Here is a 22,003-nt window from a genome sequence, read left to right on the forward strand (position 1 = left end):
AGGGGCAGACGGGAGGGGCAGGGCGAGGGGACCGAGGAGACTGCGTCCCAAGGGTGGTGCCGCCAGCCTGTGTGATCACAGGTGGCTGAGGTGGCTGTGTGCAGGCTACACTGTTGGACGGACCCACAGCGACAAGCAGGCCTGGGATTAAAACGTAACTGAGCTCCTCAGAGCAGGTAAAGGACTGGGGAACTGGTCAGAAGGACAGAAAGAATGACTGTGAGGGAGAAGCCTCCACCCAAGAAAACATCATGCTGAAGGGAAAAACCATCCATCCACCCCCGAGGGACAAACAAGATAAAGGGCGGTTTGTTGATCCCAGAAAAGGGTGGCACCGCAGAGCGCTCCAAGAGTTGTCGAGGGAAAAACGGCATGAAGCAGGATGCAGAAAAATACTTGAGGAGATGTCAGGCCCAAATGATTTGTGTCTGGGGTCACTGAGGATGAGAAATATGGACTCTGGTGATTGTCTCCACCTAACATTTTAAAAAGGTGTGTTTGAAAGCAATGTCCGTGCCAGTGTAGACCACAGTTCTCATTCATGTTAATCTGTGTTCACGACTGTTACTGATGCATCTAATAATCACAAACCCATCCACCTCAACTAGCTTACAAATATTTTTGACATGCTCACAAAGATATCTTGAGGCTTTGTCAAATTCCTATGTCAAAGCTAGAGATTATGTCTGTAACACTCCAACTGGATAATAAGCCTGTCTAAGAAGAAAATGGCATGACGACCGATGATGGCCACTAATGAACTCCACTCCCTTAAGGGCTCAGAGTTCATGGTCAAATTGTCTGTTCGACAATCTGGACCAGGTTCAAGGAAGCTCCGACCACTCACTAATAGCAGCTTCCACTCCCTGTACATCTAGGATATCCCAGATACCGAGTCAGAACCACTTTACATAAATACTCTTAAGCTGAGTCCTGAGAACTAGGTATTATTACCCCATCTCAACAGAAGGAAACCAAGGCTCAAAGGTCAAGTGTTTACAGTGAGTCTGTCAGGCGGTGAGTGGCAGAGTGGGACACAACCCTTTCCGATTCTTTGCTTTATCCTCGGCAACACACCACTCACTACTTTTTATTTTTTTTTAATACTCCAGACTTTACATCATCTGGTCCTGACACTTCTCTTTTGTTCAAATTTCTTTAAGACCATCAACTACAGATAAGCTATCTCTGGATTCCAGAGGTCAGTACCTTGGGATCTAAATCATCCAAGTCTTAAAACTTCTCTAGGACCTTGCTGCTGTAGGAACTCATTAAAAATGTATCCTGGGCCCCACTCCAGACCTACTGAATCAGAACCTGCATTTTAACACGATCCCCAGGAGATTGGTGTGCACATTAAAGTCTGAGAAGCGCTAATCTAGAAAAACCCGAGGCTTGCTACTTCAAGCTTCTAATCAGTTCCCCTTCACCACACCCCTAAACCTTTCCTAAGTAATTCTTTGCTTGACTTAAAAAAAAACTGTGGGTTATTCAAATACAGCTTTTACAGCACAACAGCAACTGACATCCAGGAGGAAAAAAGAAACCAAGGTGGCTACATATGACATGACCCAGGGAGCTTGATCTCTCAGACACCCCCCTCCTTAGCCTGCCACCCACGTTACGGGGGAGATGAAAGAGGGAGAGAGGTCTAACCAGGAACAAATAGAGAATTTTAAAAAGACTGGCGTGGACTGCGATAACAGTTTCAGGAGCCGTGACAGCCAGGAGCCAGCTGAACATTGTGAGAAACGTCCACGACGAGACTCTGTAAGCTCACACCCCATATGGAGCAAACACAGAGAGAGCCTGGGCCTGACGCTTCAGGCAGACAACTGCTAAGAGACAAGGAAGAGAAAAATGCTGTGTGGACACCACTGGGTCACTGGGCAACACCGGAATGTGAGCAGGGAGAGCATGAGTTTAACGAGGACTCTCATCAATTCCAAGCTGACGGACGTCCATAGCTTTTGTTGTATGTCAGTGTATTTTAGAACATCTCTAGTCCTTACGGTACAGAAGGAAATTATATAAAGAAAGAATTGCAAATGATAAAGCAAATGAGGTAAACGTCAACAACAGGAGAATCCGAATAAAAGAATTTTGTATAACTTTTATACTTGTGACTTTCTGTAAATTTGGAATTTCCAAACAAAAAAAATTTTTTAATGACAGGATCAATTATCATTTGACTTTATCTTTTTCAAGGCAACTGATCTGACCAGAAAAGGGAAATCAAGCACAACTAACTGGGACTAGAATCCCAAGGGGACAAACAGCAACTGAGTACCTGTGGAGCCTCTGCCTATAAGAGAAATCGTCTTTTAAACTAGCTGTTTAAAGGCTCAGAAACACCTGTATAGATATCTGCAGGCACACCTGGGCACAGAGTTCTGCCTTCTCTACCAAGCACACCAAAGGCCCATCTTCACCACTCATTCCAGTAGTAACTAGTCCACATCTGGCAGAAAGTAGGCGATCAATGCGTGCACGAACAGCGCTGCAAGAAAGGCAGTATTGTATCCCCAGGAGCAGTGTGCTCACTGAGGCTATGCACTTTCCTATCAAGGTTACTCCATTTAAGGACACAGTACTGCCTTAGATACAATTCGGAATTAGAGGAAAAAACCTTACTTAGTTCATCCTGACCCTGCCCATCACCAAAACAGAGGTTGAGAGAAGAAGAGTTACCTGACATATCAAATTTGTGACAATATTCCTTCCACTAGTTTCAAATACTTTCTCCAAAGAGAATTATACAGATACAGGTTGAAGCGGGTCACTCTCCCTGGGATCCTCACAGCCACTGAAAAAACACTTCTACACTGAGAAGCAACTATCACGGAAGAGCCCCCACTGAACATTATACCAGCTACACAGGCAAGCCGGGGAGGGGGCAGTGCCATCCGACTAACACGTAAGGTCAGCGTGTACCAGAATTAACACACCCAGTCCTGTCAGCACCTCCTCACATCAGCTGCCTGCAAATACTAAATTGGAAGGGGCCAAGAAAAGAGGGGTTTGACTAGAAGATACGAGGAAGACAAGAAAACCTAGTATCAAGAGGCAAGGATTTTCTAGCGGGTTTGATATTTCCTTCCACCCACAGAAGGAGCCAAGTTTCCGGAAACTGTCACTCATGGTCCAACGCTCTGTGGTGGCCTGTCGCCTTTAGCCCAATCTCATGAAGGACCTGGCCAGACAGCTCTCTGAGCATCTACAGATCAAAGGGAGGAGAGCAGCAGAGACACTGGGCTCCTCGGAGAGGTGGCACCTCACCTCGGCCCATGAGACCAAATCTCCCCTCTACAAGGATGCTCAGTGAGCAGCACTGGTTCCCACCAGCCAGCAATCGAGATGGAAGGAGCCAGCATGTCTTCCTAACTTTAAGTATAAAGTGTACCTACTGGAAAGGCATTCTCTTCAAGCCGTACAACCTAAAATCTAGTGGAAGTGACAGTTCCCTTATCCTATAGGCCAGTGACTGATCTCAACCTCCACTCCCCATCACAGGGCAGAGCACTTCCATCAAGGTCGAATGTTAACCTAGATGGATTAAGGGTTGGGTAGGGAGTGTCCTCCAGTCACCTTCCAGTGACTCTGACTTCTTTGCTCTGACCAAGGCCAAGGCCCTGATCTCTTTGCTCTGTTCCTACCCTGACCTCTACAACTCAGGGAACACGGAAGTCTTGAGGTTTACCAGGTGTCTCCAGCCCTGGTGGCCAAGAGGATGGTGGATCCTCATTTTGCAAATGTGACTACAGAGAACCGTGTGCTCTGCTGGGGCCCCCCGCACATGGGCAGGAGTCTGCGGTGGCAAAGGGCTGCTCTCAGGGAAGCCACAGGGAGGAGAGGGCCTGGCAGGGGGCTCCAGCTCATTAGCACTGCCTCAGAGGGCACAGAAGGCCAAAGCAGCAGCAGTGTCTTTAAACTGACTGTTAACTTTCTCCACTTTCACCCTTCTGTGCCAGCTCCTGTGGGTTTTACAGCTGAGTCACGGCTAGAGTTTTCGGAAGCCTTCCCTGAGAGCACCAAGGCATCAGAGTCTGACTGCAGCAGCAGCCAGGAACAGGGGTCCCCACTGTCAGACACTGAGCCTGAGCTCAGCCTGCAAGAGCCCATCACAGCTGTGTGCCACCTGCCTGACGGGAGAAGCCCTGAGGGACACCCAGACCGGGAGCCATCATCTCTAGCCTGAGATGATGATGATGTTATTTAGTTGTTCGGTCCTGTCTGACTCTTTGTGACCCCATGCACTATACCCTGCCAGGCTCCTCTGTCCATGGGATTTCCCAGGCAAGAATACTAGAGTGGCTTGCCATTTCCTCCTCCAGGGGATCTTCCCAACCCAGGAATGCAACCCTTGTCTCCTGCATTGGCAGGAAGATTCCTTCTTTCACTGAGCCACCTGGGAAGATCCCTAGTCTGAGACACAAGGCCGCATACCTGGAACCTTCTTCCCTATACCAACCCTTGGTTCCAGGCTGCCTGCTCAAAATCTACCCGAATACACAGGAGGAAGGCGGGGAGAGCAGCACGTACTGCAGACATAACAGAAAGCTAACAGAATGCTCTTTTCCTGTGACCCCAACCCTGCAACTCCACATCACACCCCAGCTCAGGCGGTGCTCTTGTAAGTCTGAACTCCTTCCACCCACTCTGGATCCCACAGGTCCAAGGTGGTACCCAACACAGCCTTTTTCCCCAGTCTTGGTCACTGGACAAGTTTCATCCCCTGAAGCAACGGCCTGCTCGAGCCCCAGGGAAGGTCAGCAGCACCTGGCCCCTGCACCCAAGCTCCTCAAGTTCCCTCTGCAGGGAGGTGTCCTGTTCCCACAGTGCTTCTCCAGGCCCCCTCCACTCTGCACTGGAAGTTATTCCTCAGTGAACTACCTGACTCCACAGCAGAATTCATGGTCCAGAGTATGACAGAAACCTTCTGTAAGGGCACCATCACGCCCTAAAAGCTATGGGGGCTCAGAGATACTGATCGTTTGGAACCATCTGTCTGTCAGGATGATCAACACAAGGAGGAGGCAGAAGAGAGAGAGACCTTGTCCGAATTCTGCAGTTCAAAATTACGGAGAATTAACTCAGCACTTATCATTCATTCAATAAATACCTGCTGAAACACCAGGACCAGGCACTGTGCTACATACTGGGGACAGAGCGGTGAAGAACTGGACAGCCAAGGTAGACGTGAGGAGAACTTGGCTGGGCCCAGAAGGCCATGTTCCACAGGGAGGAACCCAACCCTGTTTTGAATGTTGCCTCAGAAAGGTTATCTGGAAGCAGAGCAACAGCAGGAACAAATTGCTGAAGACGACCCTCTCACCCCAGGCTCAATTGGCCTGCAGACAGCGGGGAGCCTGCAAGTTCTCCAGCACAGGGAACATGCTATTCACTAGTGAGCAGCCGGGACAGAAACCAAGGAGGGTAAACAGGTTAACCTCAAGGACTTCTAAGGAGAGTGGGCGGGAACAGGACGTGTCCTTTGGCACCCTCAGGCTGAGCATCTGGTCAGCCCACTGGGCTTCTGCACAAGGCATTCGTTAGGAGCCCTTATTTCCAGGTCCCCTGAAGTAGGTTCTCAGTCACCCCACTTCCTGCTGAGTAATGCTGCGTGCAAAAGAGTCACTGGGGGAAGGCAGGGAGACAAACACATCAGGTGCACAGCTGACGGGCTGAGACACAGGGTGAAGAGGGAGTCAGAACCATCTGCCTCGTGCCCTGGCCTTGGGGACCTCTGCAAAGGAGACCTTATGGCCAAGCAGCCCTGGAGGTGTACACAGAGACAACCCACTGTGAGTGTTCCTGCTCAAGAGTTTGGGCTCTGCCCACAGGAGCCAGGTGGGACAGAAAAGCACAAGAGGCTTGGGATCAAAGAAACCCAGGTTCAAATTCTGGGAGCTGTGTCGCTCTTGGAATTGCACAGCTCTGTGAGTGTTACTTCCTCATCTTTGAGATGGGAACAATAATAGTACCCACTTTATAGGACTGTGAAAGCATTAAAGCCACGTGACACACTTCACATAGGAAACAGTCGCTAAACGGTGATTAGTCACTCTCTCCCCATCCCAGGACATTAAGGACCAGGGCCTTAACGGCCCTCCTGTTCCATTACAGGACTTCAGACACTGCGAGTAGGACACGTCACTGGGGTCACTTCTAACGTTCATCTTGCCCTCATGGGCAGGAAGGCTTCCTTCCCAGCCTGAGTTGAGGCCTCAAAGGTAGGCACAGTCTGGAAGGGAGGTGCCTCACAGAGCACCACACCCCAACCAATGCTGGCCTTGCAGGCACAATGCTCAAAAGCAGATCCCACCCCAGGGTCTTCCTGCAGGTCCCCCAGGCCAATGAAACCCACAAGGCAGAAAGACTCCAGCCCCCGGAGACAGGTCCCCATGGGAGAATCCAATGAAATGTTGCCTCAATGTCAAAAAATTCCTTAGGGGAGAAAATGGAGCCCCTGGGCAGAGCAGCTGTCATGCTGTATTCGGTATATAGTCCCATCTATTTCCCCTCAATAGTCAAGGGCATTTTTAAGGGAAACAATTTTATCACTGGTGCACCTTGAGTGCCTAACACAGTGCCTGGCACACAGCCAGTGCTCAGTATGTGTTGAACAAATTTAGCCAAGATTTCTCCAGCAAGAGCCCTGCTACCTCCAACCTTGCCCCCTACATGCTGCTCAGAACCTGAGAGTTGTAGAAAATGGTCAGATGTGAGCCAACAGCCACATGGGGCAATATATCACCCAGCAGAGCCCAAGGAAGAAGCCTGCACCACGTGCTCCTCACAGAAACAGCAAGGTACCAGGCTGTCTGCAAGGACGACTCTTCGACTGTCCAGAGCTGCTGAAACGCCTCCTCCCTCCCTGGAGAAACCGAGCTGGCTGCTCTTCAGATGGGAAGACAGTGTAGGCACTGGAATGTGGGCTGCATGTTCCCGCATCGCTGGCAAGGGTGCAGCTGGCTGGTGGGAGGGCTGCGTCCCACTCTAGGAGGCAGTACCCTCCTGTGGGCTTTCCAAGAAGGCCCAGGGCTCAGGGAAAGAAGAGAGATGGCCATCACCCCAGCTCCCAAGTCCAAGGATAACGTGGGGATCAGGGATGGGTGGGTGTGTCCTCAGCCCTCGGAAAGGAAGACATACCCACACTAACCTGCCCAGGGCCATTTAAATCGTACCACTGGGATAACCTTCTGGGTTCCCCATGGATGCTAGGGCCACAGAGTACAGGATCTCTCTGATGCAGAAAATCACATCATATTTATAAGTAAAGTGCTTGGGATGTGGGGAAGAAAATCCATCTCCACTTTAGAGACAAAGAGCTACGAGCACAGGCCTTTCAGGTGGGTTGCTGGGGAAGCCGAGGAAACTGTGGCTGGACACAAGCTTTTTTTTTTTTCCCCAGCCTGATTTCAGAATGACTTTCAGGCCAACCTCTCCAAGCCCCAGGTTGGCCTCTCCTGCATTTCTACGTGCTATAATGCATTCCAGAAGGGCCCCTGTAGCTAAGAGAAGCCAGAACCAAGGAAGGGCCACACCCAGCGTGAGGCCAGGGAAGGATGGCGCCCTGGTCAGACACTGGTCACCTCCTGTGCAGGGGCTCTCCGTCTTCTGCTCAGAGCCAGCAGTGAGGGTGGGGACAAGGTCAGGTTCACATGCCCCCCCACCCTCCGGCCGGCTTCAGGGTTCCAATGTGAAGCAAACTACCACCGCCTCAAAGCCGAGATATCCAGGCACGGGACACCAAACAGTGACACCACACTTCCCAGCCCAGGGAAAATCTTGAGTCAGCCAAAGGCTAGTAGTTCAAGAAATTCTACCTTAACCCAGAGGTAGTTACTTAAGATAAAGCTCTTCCTCACCTGAGAGAAAAAAAAAAAAAAACAAACCCAGCCTCTACCCCCCCACTCCCCCAATCAAATGGGATTTACCAAAACAACTAGGCACCAAAATGCCAACAGACACAACAGTCCTAGCCTCTGCAAAGCATTCTAAAAAAACACCTGCACCAAACAGGGTGGAGGCCAGAGGAATCTTGCTGCCCGGTTCTGGAGCGGGGGTGGTTGGGGGGGGACAGCAGGCTCTGTGAATCCCACTGTCAGCACCAATGGTAAATGGCTGCCCCCACCCTCGCTTTCCATCATTTAAAATTATCTGCTGCCAAGATGCTCCTTATTAAGGTGTAACGCACATAAAGCAAAATACTTAAGATTTTTGTATAGTTACAGTTATTTCTTAAGTTCACATTTCTTCCTGAATGCTCCAGGATTTGCGTCTGGCCAACCCACCCCCTTGAACCATGAGAGGGAAATTAATGGGCAGTGGGAGGTCTGAGGAGAAGCAGTTAGAGGGGTTGCCAAGAAGCCCCCTTCAATTTGTCCCCATCGAATCCTTCCAGGACGACAAGGGACCCTAAGGGGAATGGCTCTTCCTTCATCCACTTGGTCACCCTTAACACAAAGAAAAAAAGAAGGAAAAAAGGCCTCCATAGCCGAGAGTTACTCCACCCGGCTCACCCTGCCTACCCCCTTTTCCAGGATCAATGTTCTCAGCCTTATGTGAAGCCAATTCCAATACCCTAGGATTAACCAGCCTCACATATGGCTAAAATTCTTCCCTCGCTATGATTCGGGGACCACCCATCCTTTACACAGAGCTCCCTAGTTTCAGAAGCCACTGGGAAATAGAATCTGGACATCCAGTCATCAGCCCCTAAAGTCCCCTCCCCCGCCTAAAAGTGTTTTGCTTCATCATCTCCAAGGCAGGCCTGGGCACTAGGGGGTTCGCTGGATCTTTTCTGCATAAGGCTATCACCTTGGGGACCCTTCTCAGGGCCACTTCAGGTACAGACTAACAACTCCAGGGAATGTGTCAGGGGGAGTGGGAAAGCGGTGCCTGCCTTTACGAGCCACCATCTGTCCTGCCACACTCACAGCCAGCATTTCCATCTTTTGCGAAACAGCTCCATGTTGTATGGGGGGGCGGTGGGGGATGCAAAGGGGAAGAGAACAACTGTTGCTGTGGATATCCTTGCTCCACACCCCATGCGCCCCCTCCCCCCGCTGGCTCATCTTCCGGCACTCACCCGAGTGTGTGCTGCTCTGGGCTGAGGAGTCTGAGTCCTGGGTGCTCCAGGGTCGGTCCCAGCCTGTGAGGCTCAGGGACTGCAGGCCAAGGCACAAGTCATTTGCATCTGGGAGGCCACGGGAAGAATCTTGCGCAGAGGTGGGGAAAAGCATCCTGCTTGTGACTGTTTCTTCTGAGTCCTGGAAGTCTGCTTTGGACAGGAAAACAGCAGAAGCCCAGAGTTAAGGGCTGTTTCCCCAGGATTATCAACAATAAATAATATTAAGAATAGTTTCCTCAGGCTCGAAGACTAGACATCCAAGCTGGCCGGATGCTGCAGCCGCTGCCTCTGCACTTTTGGGGGTGTTAAAGCAGGAGCGGCTGCCATACAGCCCCCTCCCCACACACACACCCCTATCCCGTCTGCATTACAGACTGGGCCAGCATGTGATCAGGCTGCTGATGCTCCCCGCTGCCAGTGACATCAGCCGGCTGAGCCGTGCAATGGAGAGCGGCATCACCCCTCAGAGAGCGGGGAGGAGCAGGGGACCGGCAGGGAGGGGACTTGCCTCCCAGGGAAGAGAAGGCACAACAGCCGCTGGGAACAGTCCGGGTGCGGTGCTGGTAAGTCTGGCTGCGAGGCAGCGCCCTCCGGTCTCCAGCAATGGTGGCCAAGCGGCCTGAGGCACGACTGAAGTCCTCTCTGCTGACAGCGGAGCCAAAGCAGCAGGCTGCCTGCTCGGCCAGCTCTGCCCTCCTGCCCCTCCCTCCCCTCCCTCTGCTCTCCGCCCCCAAACCCAAAAACACTCTAGTCCTGGACTCTCTCCAGCTGCTTGCTCAAGCCCTGGTTTTGCAGCCCGATGCAAAGCTTCACAATTCTGCTAGCAAAAATCTGTGTGCTCCAAGTGGCCCCTGAGCCCTACCCTGACACAGCAGTGTTTACTGCCAGGGGTGGGACAGGCTTCAGAAAACACAGCTCACTCGAACCCTGGGGAACGATACCTGGTGTTCCAGGCTTGTCAGCAGCAGCTGGCTACCAAGAAAGGGGTCAGTTTCGGCAGGGGGCGGGGGAGTCACTGGGTCACCCAAACGCCAGAGTAAGACCTGTCCTGACAAAGACGTGCTCAGTCGCTGTCGTGTCCGACTCTTTGGGACCCCATGGACTGTAGCCTGCCAGGCTCCTCTGTCCATGGGGATTTCCCAAGCAAGAATTCTGGAGTGGGTTGCCATGCCCTCCTCCAGGAGAATCTTCTCGACCCAGGGACTGAACCCAGGTCTCCCGCGTTGCAGGCAAATTCTTTACCATCTGAGCCACCAGGGAAGCCCCCTGACTAGGATACTTACTCCCAGTTCCCAAGTTCCCTCACTCCAAAAGGGTGGGCATCAATCTCATAGCAGGACCAGCTCCCCCCTCCTGCAACTGCAGGCACAAACACTCCCCTCACAGAGCCTGATCAGACCAAAACAGCAGAAGCGATCTCGGAGGTAGTATGCGCCTTGTCAGAAGCCCCAGGTTTAGGAGCTCACAGCCCCTGGCCCTGCTCCTCCAGAGCACACCGGCCACAGGAGGGGCCCTGGTACCTCCGGCTACCCAGACCCTCTCTCCAGGCAGGGGAGCTGCTCGGGACCACAGCCCTGTTCCCATGACCAGTCACAGCCCCAGCACCAAGTCCAGCTCTGCCCAGAACCTCCGGGACCTCTGCCACTTCCTATCTGCCAACGTACTCTCCTATATCCATCCGTCTCTTCCAGCATGACCTCCAGCCACAAGGCCTCGTCCTCAGAAAGGAGGGTATGGTGAGGGTCCCAGCCACATGGCAGGCAGGCTGCTCACACTGAGACCAGGGACCCTGCTTGCTCTGCCATTCTACAGCAAGAAGCAACCAGACGCAGGAATCATGCCCACCTGGGACCACCCGGGACAGGGTACAAGGTGGGCCGAGTGGGAGCTACTGCTGCTAGCCACAGGAATGGCTGGCCAGAGCCTCCAGAGTGTCCCCTTCTGTCCACAGGCGCTCAGGCACAGCCGAGATGGGGAGATCGGCCAGTCTGTGGGAGGGACTCCTCCCCTCGGAGGGTTTTTTTTTTTAAAGAGCTTTGCTGCTGTGTCATCCATCCACGTTATTCCTGTCTGGCTGTAGATACTCTGCCTGCTCCAAGCCTGTGTCTGTCAAAACCTCTTCACCACTGTGCAGGTAGAGCAAGAGCCCACCCATGCTGGCGCTGCCCCCACCCCAGACCACTCCCCCACCAGCTTCTCTGTCCACCCTTCCCCCAAGCTTACGACATACTTTAAAAATAATCCATATGTAATAAGAACATAATGCTTCCTTTAAAAACACCCATATGTAAGTAAGTACCCATCCCCCCTTACAAACTCTCTGTATGGTCCCTTCCACCACACTGTGCGCACACCCACATCTAGAAGCACTCATTTCTCCCATCCCCGGCTAAAATCAGGGCCTTCGTGTTTATGGGGACCTCATGCCTCACGCAGAGAGAATCTAGCTATCAACTGTGCTCTCGCTACCTGAAGTCTAGCGTGGCCAACCAACGAAATCAGTGTCACCAGAATCTTGTCATACAGCCTCTCAGCCCTCACCTAAGACTTCTGGAATTAGAATTGATCTACATCTTAATAAGATTCCCAGCTGACGTTAATTCACTTAAAAGTTTGAGTAGCACTGGTCTATACAATCACCCCGACTCTTTCTGACCCCATGGACTGCAGCACGCCAGGCCTCCCTGTCCACCAACTCCCAGAGTTTACTCAAACCCATGTCCATGGAGTCGGTGATGCCATCCAGCCATCCCATCCTCTGTCGTCCCCTTCTCCTCCCGCCTTCGATCTTTCCCAGCAACAGGGTCTTTTCAAATGAGTGACCATTAAAGGTCACTCAGGAATAAGCGGCTGCAAGCCATGCAGGAGCTTGGAGGTCTCAGTGCAGTATACCTCTCCCCTGACGACCAGCACTCCCACTGACGCACCACCTTCACCTTTACCCAGACGTTCTCCATCCCACTGTTTCCTTCAGACAAAGGCTTGCACTACCATCGTGGAATTCCTTCACTGGTTCCTCCAATTAACAGAAGGCACACCTGTTAAACCTTCAGTGTGGTAGGCTAGGAAAAATGAAGTGGCTTTAAAAGTTTTATAGATCTTGCTTTACTCACAAGATCTGCCACTGTGTGATCTCAGTCAAGTTACTAAACCTTTCTGAGCATCTTTCACCTGTAAAGTGGCAAAAGCAGCTCCCTCTCAGGTGTTTTGTTGAGGAATACATACAGTGTTTGGTACAGTGTCTGGCACCAACTATTGTATTGGTATTCTGGTTTCAGTAGGTGACTATACAATTTATCACCCAAACCAAGGCGCTCTGGAGACAGAAAGGGGGCAAACATTAACAGCTCTACCCATGCAGCGAGTTCAGCAGGTGCTGTCCTAGGTGGACTGGCGGCCACGATTCACTCTTATCTGTGGCCATTTGTGCTCAGAAACATTTTACTCCAAAAGCCGCTTTTCTAATGATCCCAACTCTCCAAATTTACCCACTCTGCTCTCTACCCCTTCGATCTGTATTGACAGAAAGTCTGAGAGGTAAACTGTCAACATGGGCAAATGCTCAGTAAGCTGAAAGGGCTGAAATTCAAAGGCTGACTTTACTGAGGAAAGCCTGTCTTTGCTTCTCAAACTCACATCTGATGCTGGGCAGGAACTTGACCCCTTTTATTGGAGGATATTCCTTATAATCTTTAGCCAAGCACACACCAGACACTCCAAAGATACTAGAAGCTTGGAACCAGCACGTGATGAGGTGAGACTTACTTCTAAGGCAATCTGTTTGAACCAAGACTCTCAGCTTAAACACTTTCTATATCAACCCGAAGCCTGCAAGTTTCCATATCAATACCAACTGCAACATTTCTGATTAAGTTTCTTGATTTGGTTCAGAATTTTAAAATGATCTCCCCTTGAAAATATGGTACCTTCTTCATAATCGCCCAAATTTCTTAGCAACTGGAAAACTCAAGTAAACTGACCCAAAGTCCAAAGTTTGTCACAGTCTAGAACAGAATGACCACTGAGAGGATCAAAACGCAGAGGTGACCCAAGGGCTGATTCTAGGGCATGCAGGCATGCAGGCATGCTCAGCTACAGCTAAGCCACTTCAGTGGTGTCCGACTCTGTGCGACCCCATAGACGGCAGCCCACCAGGCTCCCCTGTCCCTGGGATTCTCCAGGCAAGAACACTGGAGTGGGTTGCCATTTCCTTCTCCAATGCATGAAAGTGAAAAGTGAAAGTGAAGTCGCTTAGCCATGTCCGACCCTCAGCGACCCCATGGACTGCAGCCTTCCAGGCTCCTCCGTCCACGGGATTTTCCAGGCAAGAGTACTGGAGTGGGGTGCCATTGCCTTCTCCAGCAGGCATGCTCAGTCTTATCCAACTCTCTGCGACCCCATGGACTGTAACCCACCAGGATCCTCTGTCCATGGAATTCTCCAGGCAAGAACATTGGGGTGGGTTGCCATTTCCTCCTTCAGGGGATCTTCCTGACAGAGGGATCGAACCTGGGTCTCCTTGCATTGGCGGGCAGGTTCTTTACCACTGAACCACCTGGGAAGCCCTCAAGAGGAGTACAGCCTCACCTCTAATCTTCTCCATCCTGAGTCTAAGAACCTGTCTATCTGCTGATGACTCCTCTGCCAACAAGACTTGGCATGACATTGCTCATGGTCCTCTGCAACTATCATTCTTGAGCATCTGGCAACTAAGGAAGTGAAACAAGGAGAGAAGAGTGACTTCAGGCCTCCATTTATGAAGCCATTGTGCAGGATCCGTAGTATAAAGGCCCATGGTGCTTGCAAGAAGTCAGCTGAGGCCCCCAGGAAACACAAGCTGGCTTCACAGAGCAGATGCCACATGAGCTGATCCTAGGGGAAAGGGGATCCAGTTCAGAGGAGTTAACAGGAGAGAAGGTAAGCAAGGTTTGTTTGGGCCAACCAAGCCAGGAAGAACTGAGGCAGGAAAATGAAACTGATGCTCAGGAGTGTAGTGAACTCTTTACACTGTTGAACAATAATTAATGTGGTAAAGCACTCAGGATGAACCAGAGACCAGAGCTAGGGAAGCAGTCAAGGACATATGGGATGAAAGGAAGGAGGAGGAAGAAGGCAGAAAAGCAGATGGATAAGGAGGGAAGAGAAGGGGTTGGGGGCAGAGAAATATGTTAAATGACTTAACAGACTACAAAGCTGCATCTACATCATGACTATAACTATGTGAAAATGTTGTTTGTCGATAGATGTTGGTAAAGAACACAGAAAAACACAGCTTAACGGGTGAGGGTAGCAGGCCACTCACGGATTTATCTTCCTTTAGTCACTGCACAAACAGTATCACAAAAGTGGTGTTCTCCTTTCTTTTTCCTCTTTAGCATTTTGACAAGCACACTATTACAGTCTATACAGCAACCATACTTGAACTCTCTTACAAAATCTCAGCTTCGCCTCTAAATCCAGCCCCTGGGAACAGGAGAGGACACTGCGTCACTGGTCCCCACTAGATTTCTTCTGAATAACTGACTTTACAGTAAGCTGAGGCTACTTAAATCAGTGCTCTACTTTCTTAAAAGTTTTTTTAAAGCTCATAAAGTGTCATTTCTGAGAATGTATTTCTAAAAAGACCATTTGAAAGACTATCCCCCAACCCTGCCACTTCTGCCAAATCAGGAAAACAGAAACGATTCTGTAAATCCATTTTGGTAACCTGAAGCAAAAGAGCCACCATGCAAGAAGTCAGACACCTGTCAATATCATGTCAACCACTGTTGCACTGGGGCCCTTGACCACGCACGCCAGGAAGACTGCATGTTCCCCTAAAGCTGTGCTTCTCAGACTTTCAAGGGCATAGGGATGACTCGGCAATCAACAACACTGACTCTGCCTCAGCAGGTGTGGGTTGGGCCCTGGAATCTGTGTTCTTAACCTACTCCCAAGTGATGCCTACACTACTCACGTGCTGACCACACTTTGAGCAGTCAGAGTTTAAAATGGTCTTCCTACCCTAGTCTCTCTCTCCCAGGTAATCACCCCATTCTTACTCAACACCCTCCTCACAGTGTTCACTCTCCCCAGCCACTCTCCTGCTGCCTGGCACATCAAAGCCGACCCTCAGGCTGCAGCTTACTATTAACCTTTCCTTACACTGGTTATCAAACTGTAAAGGCTAAGCTTGAGTCAGTCACAACTCCAAGAGACAACGTACTGTTAACCAGAGTGCTAATCACAGAGAATGCATGATGCACAGACGCTCAAGGAAACCGTCCTTACAATTTCAGCTACACTTTAAGTCACGTGACGGATTAAGCTATGAGAGACACCAGGTTTACTTTGTACTTCCGACCACGAAAGTATAATCACTGGCTTATTTTAGCCTTGACCACACTAATAATCTTCAAATGAATTCTGCAATTTATTTCAAAACGACTTCTATAATGTTTCTGGAAATAAATACTAACAATGTTTAAATTTTAAAATGGCATATACCATGTTCACAACGTAGAAAATTCAGTACTATTAAAAAGCTAATTCCTACCAAACTGATCCACATGTTCAATGAAACCCCAATAATATACATGCCTTCAGGTTATTCAGGGGGAAGGGTTTTTTAAACAAACGGTGGGTGCTTAAACAACCAAATATCGCTGAGGGGTAGGGAATGAACCTTGACCTCCAACTCACACCATCTGTAAACATCAGTATGAATCAGAGAGACCTAAAAGTTAACTTTTTAAAACTTCTCTAAAGAAACGTAGCCTATCTTTGTGAGCTTGGGTCGGGGGATGCAGAGCAAGGTTCCCTACGGAGGACAGAGAAAGCAATGATCATCAGAGAAAGTTTTGATACACAGGACTTACCAAATGTCTGCTCATCAAGACACCATTAAGAAAATAATCATGCAAGTTACAAAACGGTAGAAAATATCTGCAACCATACCTAACAAATGGCAAGTATCTAGAGTATATAAGAAATCTTAACTCAAAAGTTAAAGAAAAAAAATTTTTTTAGAAGCACACTTAAAAAAAGAGCACAGAATCCTCAAAAGGCATTTCACACAGATACACAACTGGACAATAAGCACTTGAAAAACTGCTCACCATTATTAGTCATCAAAGAAATGCAAATTTAACCACAATGAGATACTACTACATATTGTGTACTACTACCCCCAGATGGCTAAAACTAAAAGACTGCTCCACAGTCTGCCAACATTTGGTATTGCCGATCATAACTTCCATACATTACTGTATGATGGCTCAATCGCTTTTAGAAAAGCTATGCTGATTTTTCATACAATTTAACAGATACAATTCTGTGACCCAGCAATTCTACTCCAAGGTATTCAACTAAAAAGAATGAAGACCTGCACATGGACAGTGACAGAAGCTTTACGCATGATCACCAAAACCTGGAAAGAGTTCAAGTGACCATTAACAGGAGAATACAATGTGGCATATACACATATATGCTAGAATACTTCTCAGCAATAAAGAGGAATAGGCTACTGATGCACGCAACAGCAGCCTTCCCAGGTGGGTCAGTGGTAAGGAACCCGCCTGCCAATACAGGAGATGCAGGTTCGATCTCTGCGTTGAGAAGATGCCCTCAAGGAGGAGGTGGAACCCACTCCAGTACTCTTGCCTGGAAAATCCCATGGACAGAGGAGCCTGGCGGGCTCCAGTCAATGGGGTCGCAAAGAGTCAGAAGAGACTGCAGCTAAAACAAGATGCAACAAGAGAGATGAATCTCACTACACTGAGTGAAATAAACCTTACGTACAAGTACCTACGTGTACGACTCCACTTCTTTGAAGTTCTGGAAGAAGCAAAGCTAATAAACAGTGAAACAAGGTGGTTGCCTCCAAGGGGTAGAGGTGGGAGCCAATTGGGAAATGGGATGAGGAACCTGTCTGAGGCGATGGCTATGTACATTTTGTGGGGAGTCTCACCCACACATCTGTCAGGATGCACCTAATGACACTCGTTCTTCTGCATTCCTTGTGCATCTCACTGCTTATTAGTTTTACCTCCAAGAACCTCTGAACAAATACCAAGCATTAGAGTCAACATGCATACTCAAGTATTAAAGAACCTCTAAATAAATACCGAACATTAGAGTCAATACGCACACTCAAATATTAGGAGTAAATTATACCCATGTCTCCAATTCACTTTGAAATGCATCAAAAAAGGAGATGGACAGATAAATGGTTGTGTGAGTGCACATGTCATCAGTCATATCTGACTCTCTGCGACCCCGTGAACTGTGGCCAACCAGGGTCCTCATCCATGGGCTTGTCCAGGCAAGAATACTGGAGCAGGTTGCCATTTCCTCCTCTAGGAGATCCTCCCAACCCAAGGATCAAATCAGTGTCTCTTACATCTGCACTGGCAAACAGGCTCTTTACCACTAGCACCACCTGGGCTACAATAAATGGTTAGAGGGATACATAAGCATACTTGATAAATGACTAAGGGGATATACAAACAGACATGTCATAAAGCAAACATGACAAAACGTTCATCGTAGGATCTAGGTGATAAGCATCACGGGTGCTCACTTTACAATTTACTCATCTTTTCTGTATGCATGAAAATGTTCACAATAAAATGGTGGGGGGGGGATGAAGTTACTTTTTCTGACAAAAAGCAAATCTGAATGAAGTAATTGGTTTGATGATAAGAAATCACTCATTAAATCAGATTTTACAGTTGACATTTTCCATAAGCAGAATAAGTTAAAATCTATAGACCCAAGGTTTTGACAAAACATAAAAGCATAATTAAAGCAAGTGATAAGACAAAAAGCATTTTAAGGGAATTCCCAAGCAGTCCGATGGTTAGGACGCCATGCTTTCACTGCTGAGGGCCTGGGTTCAATCTCTGGTTCGGGAATTAAGATTCTGCAAGCTGCACATTGCAGCCAAAAAAAAAATTTTTGTTTTAAAATAAACTGTATTTGTAAAGGTGTAGTTTAAATTTAACAATATTTTAATCTTCTCAATCCTTTAGGTAATCTGAGTTAAACACGGTCTCTAAGTGAAAAAAATAACAATAGTCATTTGAAATCTCCATTAAGCATTTTTGGTATACCTTCCCCAAACTGAGAAATTCAATGACCAATGTCTCAAGTAACAAATCCTTTCATAAGTTAGATGGTTTCCAATTCCTTCTTTTCAATAAATACGAAGGAATGAATGGAACTGTCGGCAAGTAAATGACTAAAAATAGATGACTGACTTTTTGCATATAAGTTAAGGAGTTCAAACAATTGAGTGACATTGCTTTAACAATGCCTTCATGTCCCATCTACTTATTTATGTGAACAAGTTTACTCAATAGGGCACAGATCTATAAAAACAGAAAATAGGAATGTATTTGGTGTTGAAATCCTGAGTCATTCTGGCAATAAGTGAGTCATCCAAAATTACATGAGTTATAAAAATGCCTCATTTATCTCATTAAGAAGCGTTTCCAATAACTAATTACTAAAGAAAATTTTTATCAAAAATTTTAACCTTTAGATTGTCTTAATCAATTGTTCTAGCAATCAATGGCCACAGCAATCCAAAACACTTATAAGCCTTTCAGTCACAGGAAATAATTTAAAATTTCAATTTATGTACAATTTCTGTTTCAGAGAAGTATAACATGTGATCAACAGAAGACTGAAATATAAAACATTTCATTAGTATAAAATTTTGTGGGAGAAGTAGACTAGAATTACAATAAAGGAGAAAAGGAATAATGAGAAATTCTCTACGATTAAAGAGCTAATTTACAGGTTTCTGAACATAGTAAGTATAAAAATCTCTACAGATTTTGATTCCATTAGAACCTTTTTCCAATGAAAATCAAGATACAAAGTTAAACATGCAAGGTATACATTGTACTTTTAAAACTTTTTTATTTAAACATTTTAACCATTTTGAAGTGTATTATTTAGAGGCGTTAAGTACATTCACATTTTTATGCACCTATTACCACTAACCACTGCCAGAACTTTTTCATATCAAAACAAAACTCTGTACCCATAAAACACTAACTCCCCACTAACCCTTCCCGAGTGTCTGGTAACTAACCATCTTCTGTCTCTAAACTCAACTATTCCAGGTACCTCCAAGAAATGGAGTCATGTAGTATTTGTCCTTTATGTCTGGTTTATTTCACTCAGCAGAATATCATCAGAGTTTATCCATATTGCAGCATGTTTCAAAATTTCCTTCCCTTTTAAGGAGGAATAATTTCCCACTGGATGTATATGCCACATTTTGTTTATCCATTTGTCTGTCCATGGACATCTGGGTTACTTCCTTCAACATCTGGCTACTGTGAACAGTGCCGCTATGAATATCAGTGTACAAACGTGTTTCCATCCTTGAGTTCACTTCTTTTACGTATATATACTTAGAAGTGGAACTGCTGGATCATATGGTAATTCTATGTTTATTAATTTTTTTTTTTAGGAACCACCATACTATTTACCATTATTTACAGCTATACCATTTTGCATTCTGCAAAAGCACAAGTGCTTCAATTTCTCTACATCCTTGCCAACACTTACTATTTTCTGGTTTGGCTTTTTTCTGAGGGGGTGCAGATAATGACCACTGGAGTGGGTGGTGAGAACTAGATCTCACTGAGGGACACATTGTTTTTTTAAACTTGGATACATACAAGCAAGTGTTCAAAGACTGCTGCTGCCTAGTCCGTGACTCCCCAAAGATCGTGCTTTTAAAGCCTGCCACACCCCAGGCTTTAACGGTTTTCTTCCTGTACCATCCAAGTGGTCCTAACAGCAAACGCCACCTTTCCTGCTGCATCACTCGTCACCGTGATGGTCCACAGGTGGGCATGTGAGCCAACCTGGGTTACAGTAACCCCTCCACGTGACTGCAGAGGCCACTCCTCGTACGGGCACAGCTCGAGACAACCTGAGACTCCGTCCCTAAGGGTCTTCTAACTGGGCACTGGAGAGAGAGAAGAATTTCCTGACCTCATGATGCCAAAGGGTGTGAATGGAGCCCCTTCCTCAGGTAACACAGAGGGTGTTAATGTGCAGAGGGTGAAAATGAAACCCACTCTGAGAGAGGCAGCAAAGAAACAGAGTCGTGACAAAACGCCTTCCTATTCTGTGAGCTTCCTATCAGCAGCCTCCCAACACATCCCACTTTCTGCTAAAGTTAATTCTAATTAGGTGTCTGATCATTTGCAAATTAAGACTGTTCTGTGTAATTCAAGCCCCTCAACAAGGACTGATCAAACAAGTAATTGCAACAGGCAGGTTGAGAATCTCTGGACGAAAGTCCCTGGTGGCCTGTCAGCAGGAAAAGAGCTGGAAGACCACCACAGGTTAAATCTTTTCTTCCTTCTTTCTTTTTAAACTAGTGAGCAAACAAGGCTCAGACAAGGCCAAAGTGCCAAAGTTGTTAAGTGGCAGAGGTGGTATCATAACTCAGGGACCAACCTACCCTCCTGCCTCATCCCTACTCTGGGTACTTTCTCAGACCCAGGTCTACATTCACACATGCCCCAGCTCAGACTTGCTTTATCGGTAAATTATTTATTTTCTGAAAACAAATAATTCTAAGCAACTTCAATAGCATTGGTCTCTTCAAGCTGATTCAGACAAATATGCCAGCCACAGTGGAAACCTAAGTACTTGTACCTTTTTTTTTTCCCCACATGCTATGTACTTTTTCTGTGTCATGCATTCTCTAGTCATCTTTTAAGACCGGGCACTCCTACTATCATTAAATTATTAATGGATTCCATTGTCACCAGTTAGATCCCCATGGAACTTTGTCCTAAACCCATCCCATCCTACCAGGAGTTCAACTCTTAACACTAGCTCCTCCCTATTCTTATTATCGTTGCCCCAATCGCCTACTTATTCAGTAAAATGTCAATTTCACACTTTGGTGTTTCCAAGATTCCACTGCCATGTACATACATAGTTTTTGAAGTTGACAATTTAATTTCTTCCTGGTGGAGAACAAGAAGACTGATGACTGAAGTCTAGCCCCACCTACTTTATGGCTTCTGGTAGGGAGCTTCTGAAGCAGAATGTTTTCCAGACCCCAGTCCAGAGTCCTGGAATACAACATGCTGTCCATGCGGTATCCCCTACACTAGTTTTATGTTATACTAAAACCAGTATAACCTAATCAGGCTTCCCTGGTGGCTCAGATGGTAAAGAATTTGCCTAAAGTGGAGGAGACACAGGAGCTGCAGGTTCGATCCCCTGGGTCGGGAAGATCCTCTGGAGAAGGAAACGGCAACCCACTCCAGTATTCTTGCCTGGAGAATTCCATGGACAGAGGAGCCTGGTGGGCTACAGTCCGTGCGGATGCAAAGAGTGGGACACGACTGAGTGACTAACATCTGAACACAGTGAAATGTTACTTTCCCTGATGCTATGCTGGTTCAAATTTGGGATTTGTAGAAGTTCCTTGAACACTACATCATATTGGAGACCTCTTACAGGGCCAAACAATAACAATGTTGGTCAGCTGCTCAGCTGTGTCTGACTTTTTGTGACCCCATGAACTGCAGCACATTAGACTTCCCTGTCATCCACTATCTCCTGGAGTTTGCTCAAACTCATAGCCATTGAGTTGGTGATGCCATCCAACCATTTCATCCTCTGTTGTCCCCTTCTCCTCCTGCCTTCGATCTTTTCCAGCATCAGGGTCTTTTCCAAATGAGTCAGTTCTTCGCATAAGGTGGTCAAGGTAGTAGAGCTTCAGCTTTAGCATCAGTCCCTTCCTTCCAATGAACATTCAAGGTTGATTTCCTTTAGGATTGACTGGTTTGATCTCCTTGCAGTCCAAGGGACTCTCAAGAGTGGCCAAAGCATGGGAGAATC

At 47.5% G+C, this 22,003-nt stretch overlaps 1 protein-coding gene across 18 annotated transcripts in view; it reads right to left on the minus strand.

Annotated features, from left to right (window-relative positions):
• The window catches only part of CPEB1 (cytoplasmic polyadenylation element binding protein 1), a 110,072-nt gene that overhangs the window by 16,077 nt on the left and 71,992 nt on the right, over positions 1 to 22,003 (minus strand). For 8 of the 18 annotated variants that reach the window (XM_069559997.1, XM_069559999.1, XM_069560012.1 and 5 more), the window contains one exon: positions 9,095 to 9,286. In XM_069559997.1, coding sequence (XP_069416098.1) covers positions 9,095 to 9,286 — 192 coding nt within the window. Of the gene's footprint in view, positions 1 to 9,094; positions 9,287 to 9,644; positions 10,180 to 22,003 lie in introns of those variants that run through there. The other 10 variants (XM_069559998.1, XM_069560000.1, XM_069559995.1 and 7 more) reach the window with 2 other exon arrangements.

The sequence above is a fragment of the Ovis canadensis genome, chromosome 18 (genome assembly GCF_042477335.2).
Source record: "Ovis canadensis isolate MfBH-ARS-UI-01 breed Bighorn chromosome 18, ARS-UI_OviCan_v2, whole genome shotgun sequence".
Lineage (NCBI taxonomy): Eukaryota > Metazoa > Chordata > Mammalia > Artiodactyla > Bovidae > Ovis > Ovis canadensis.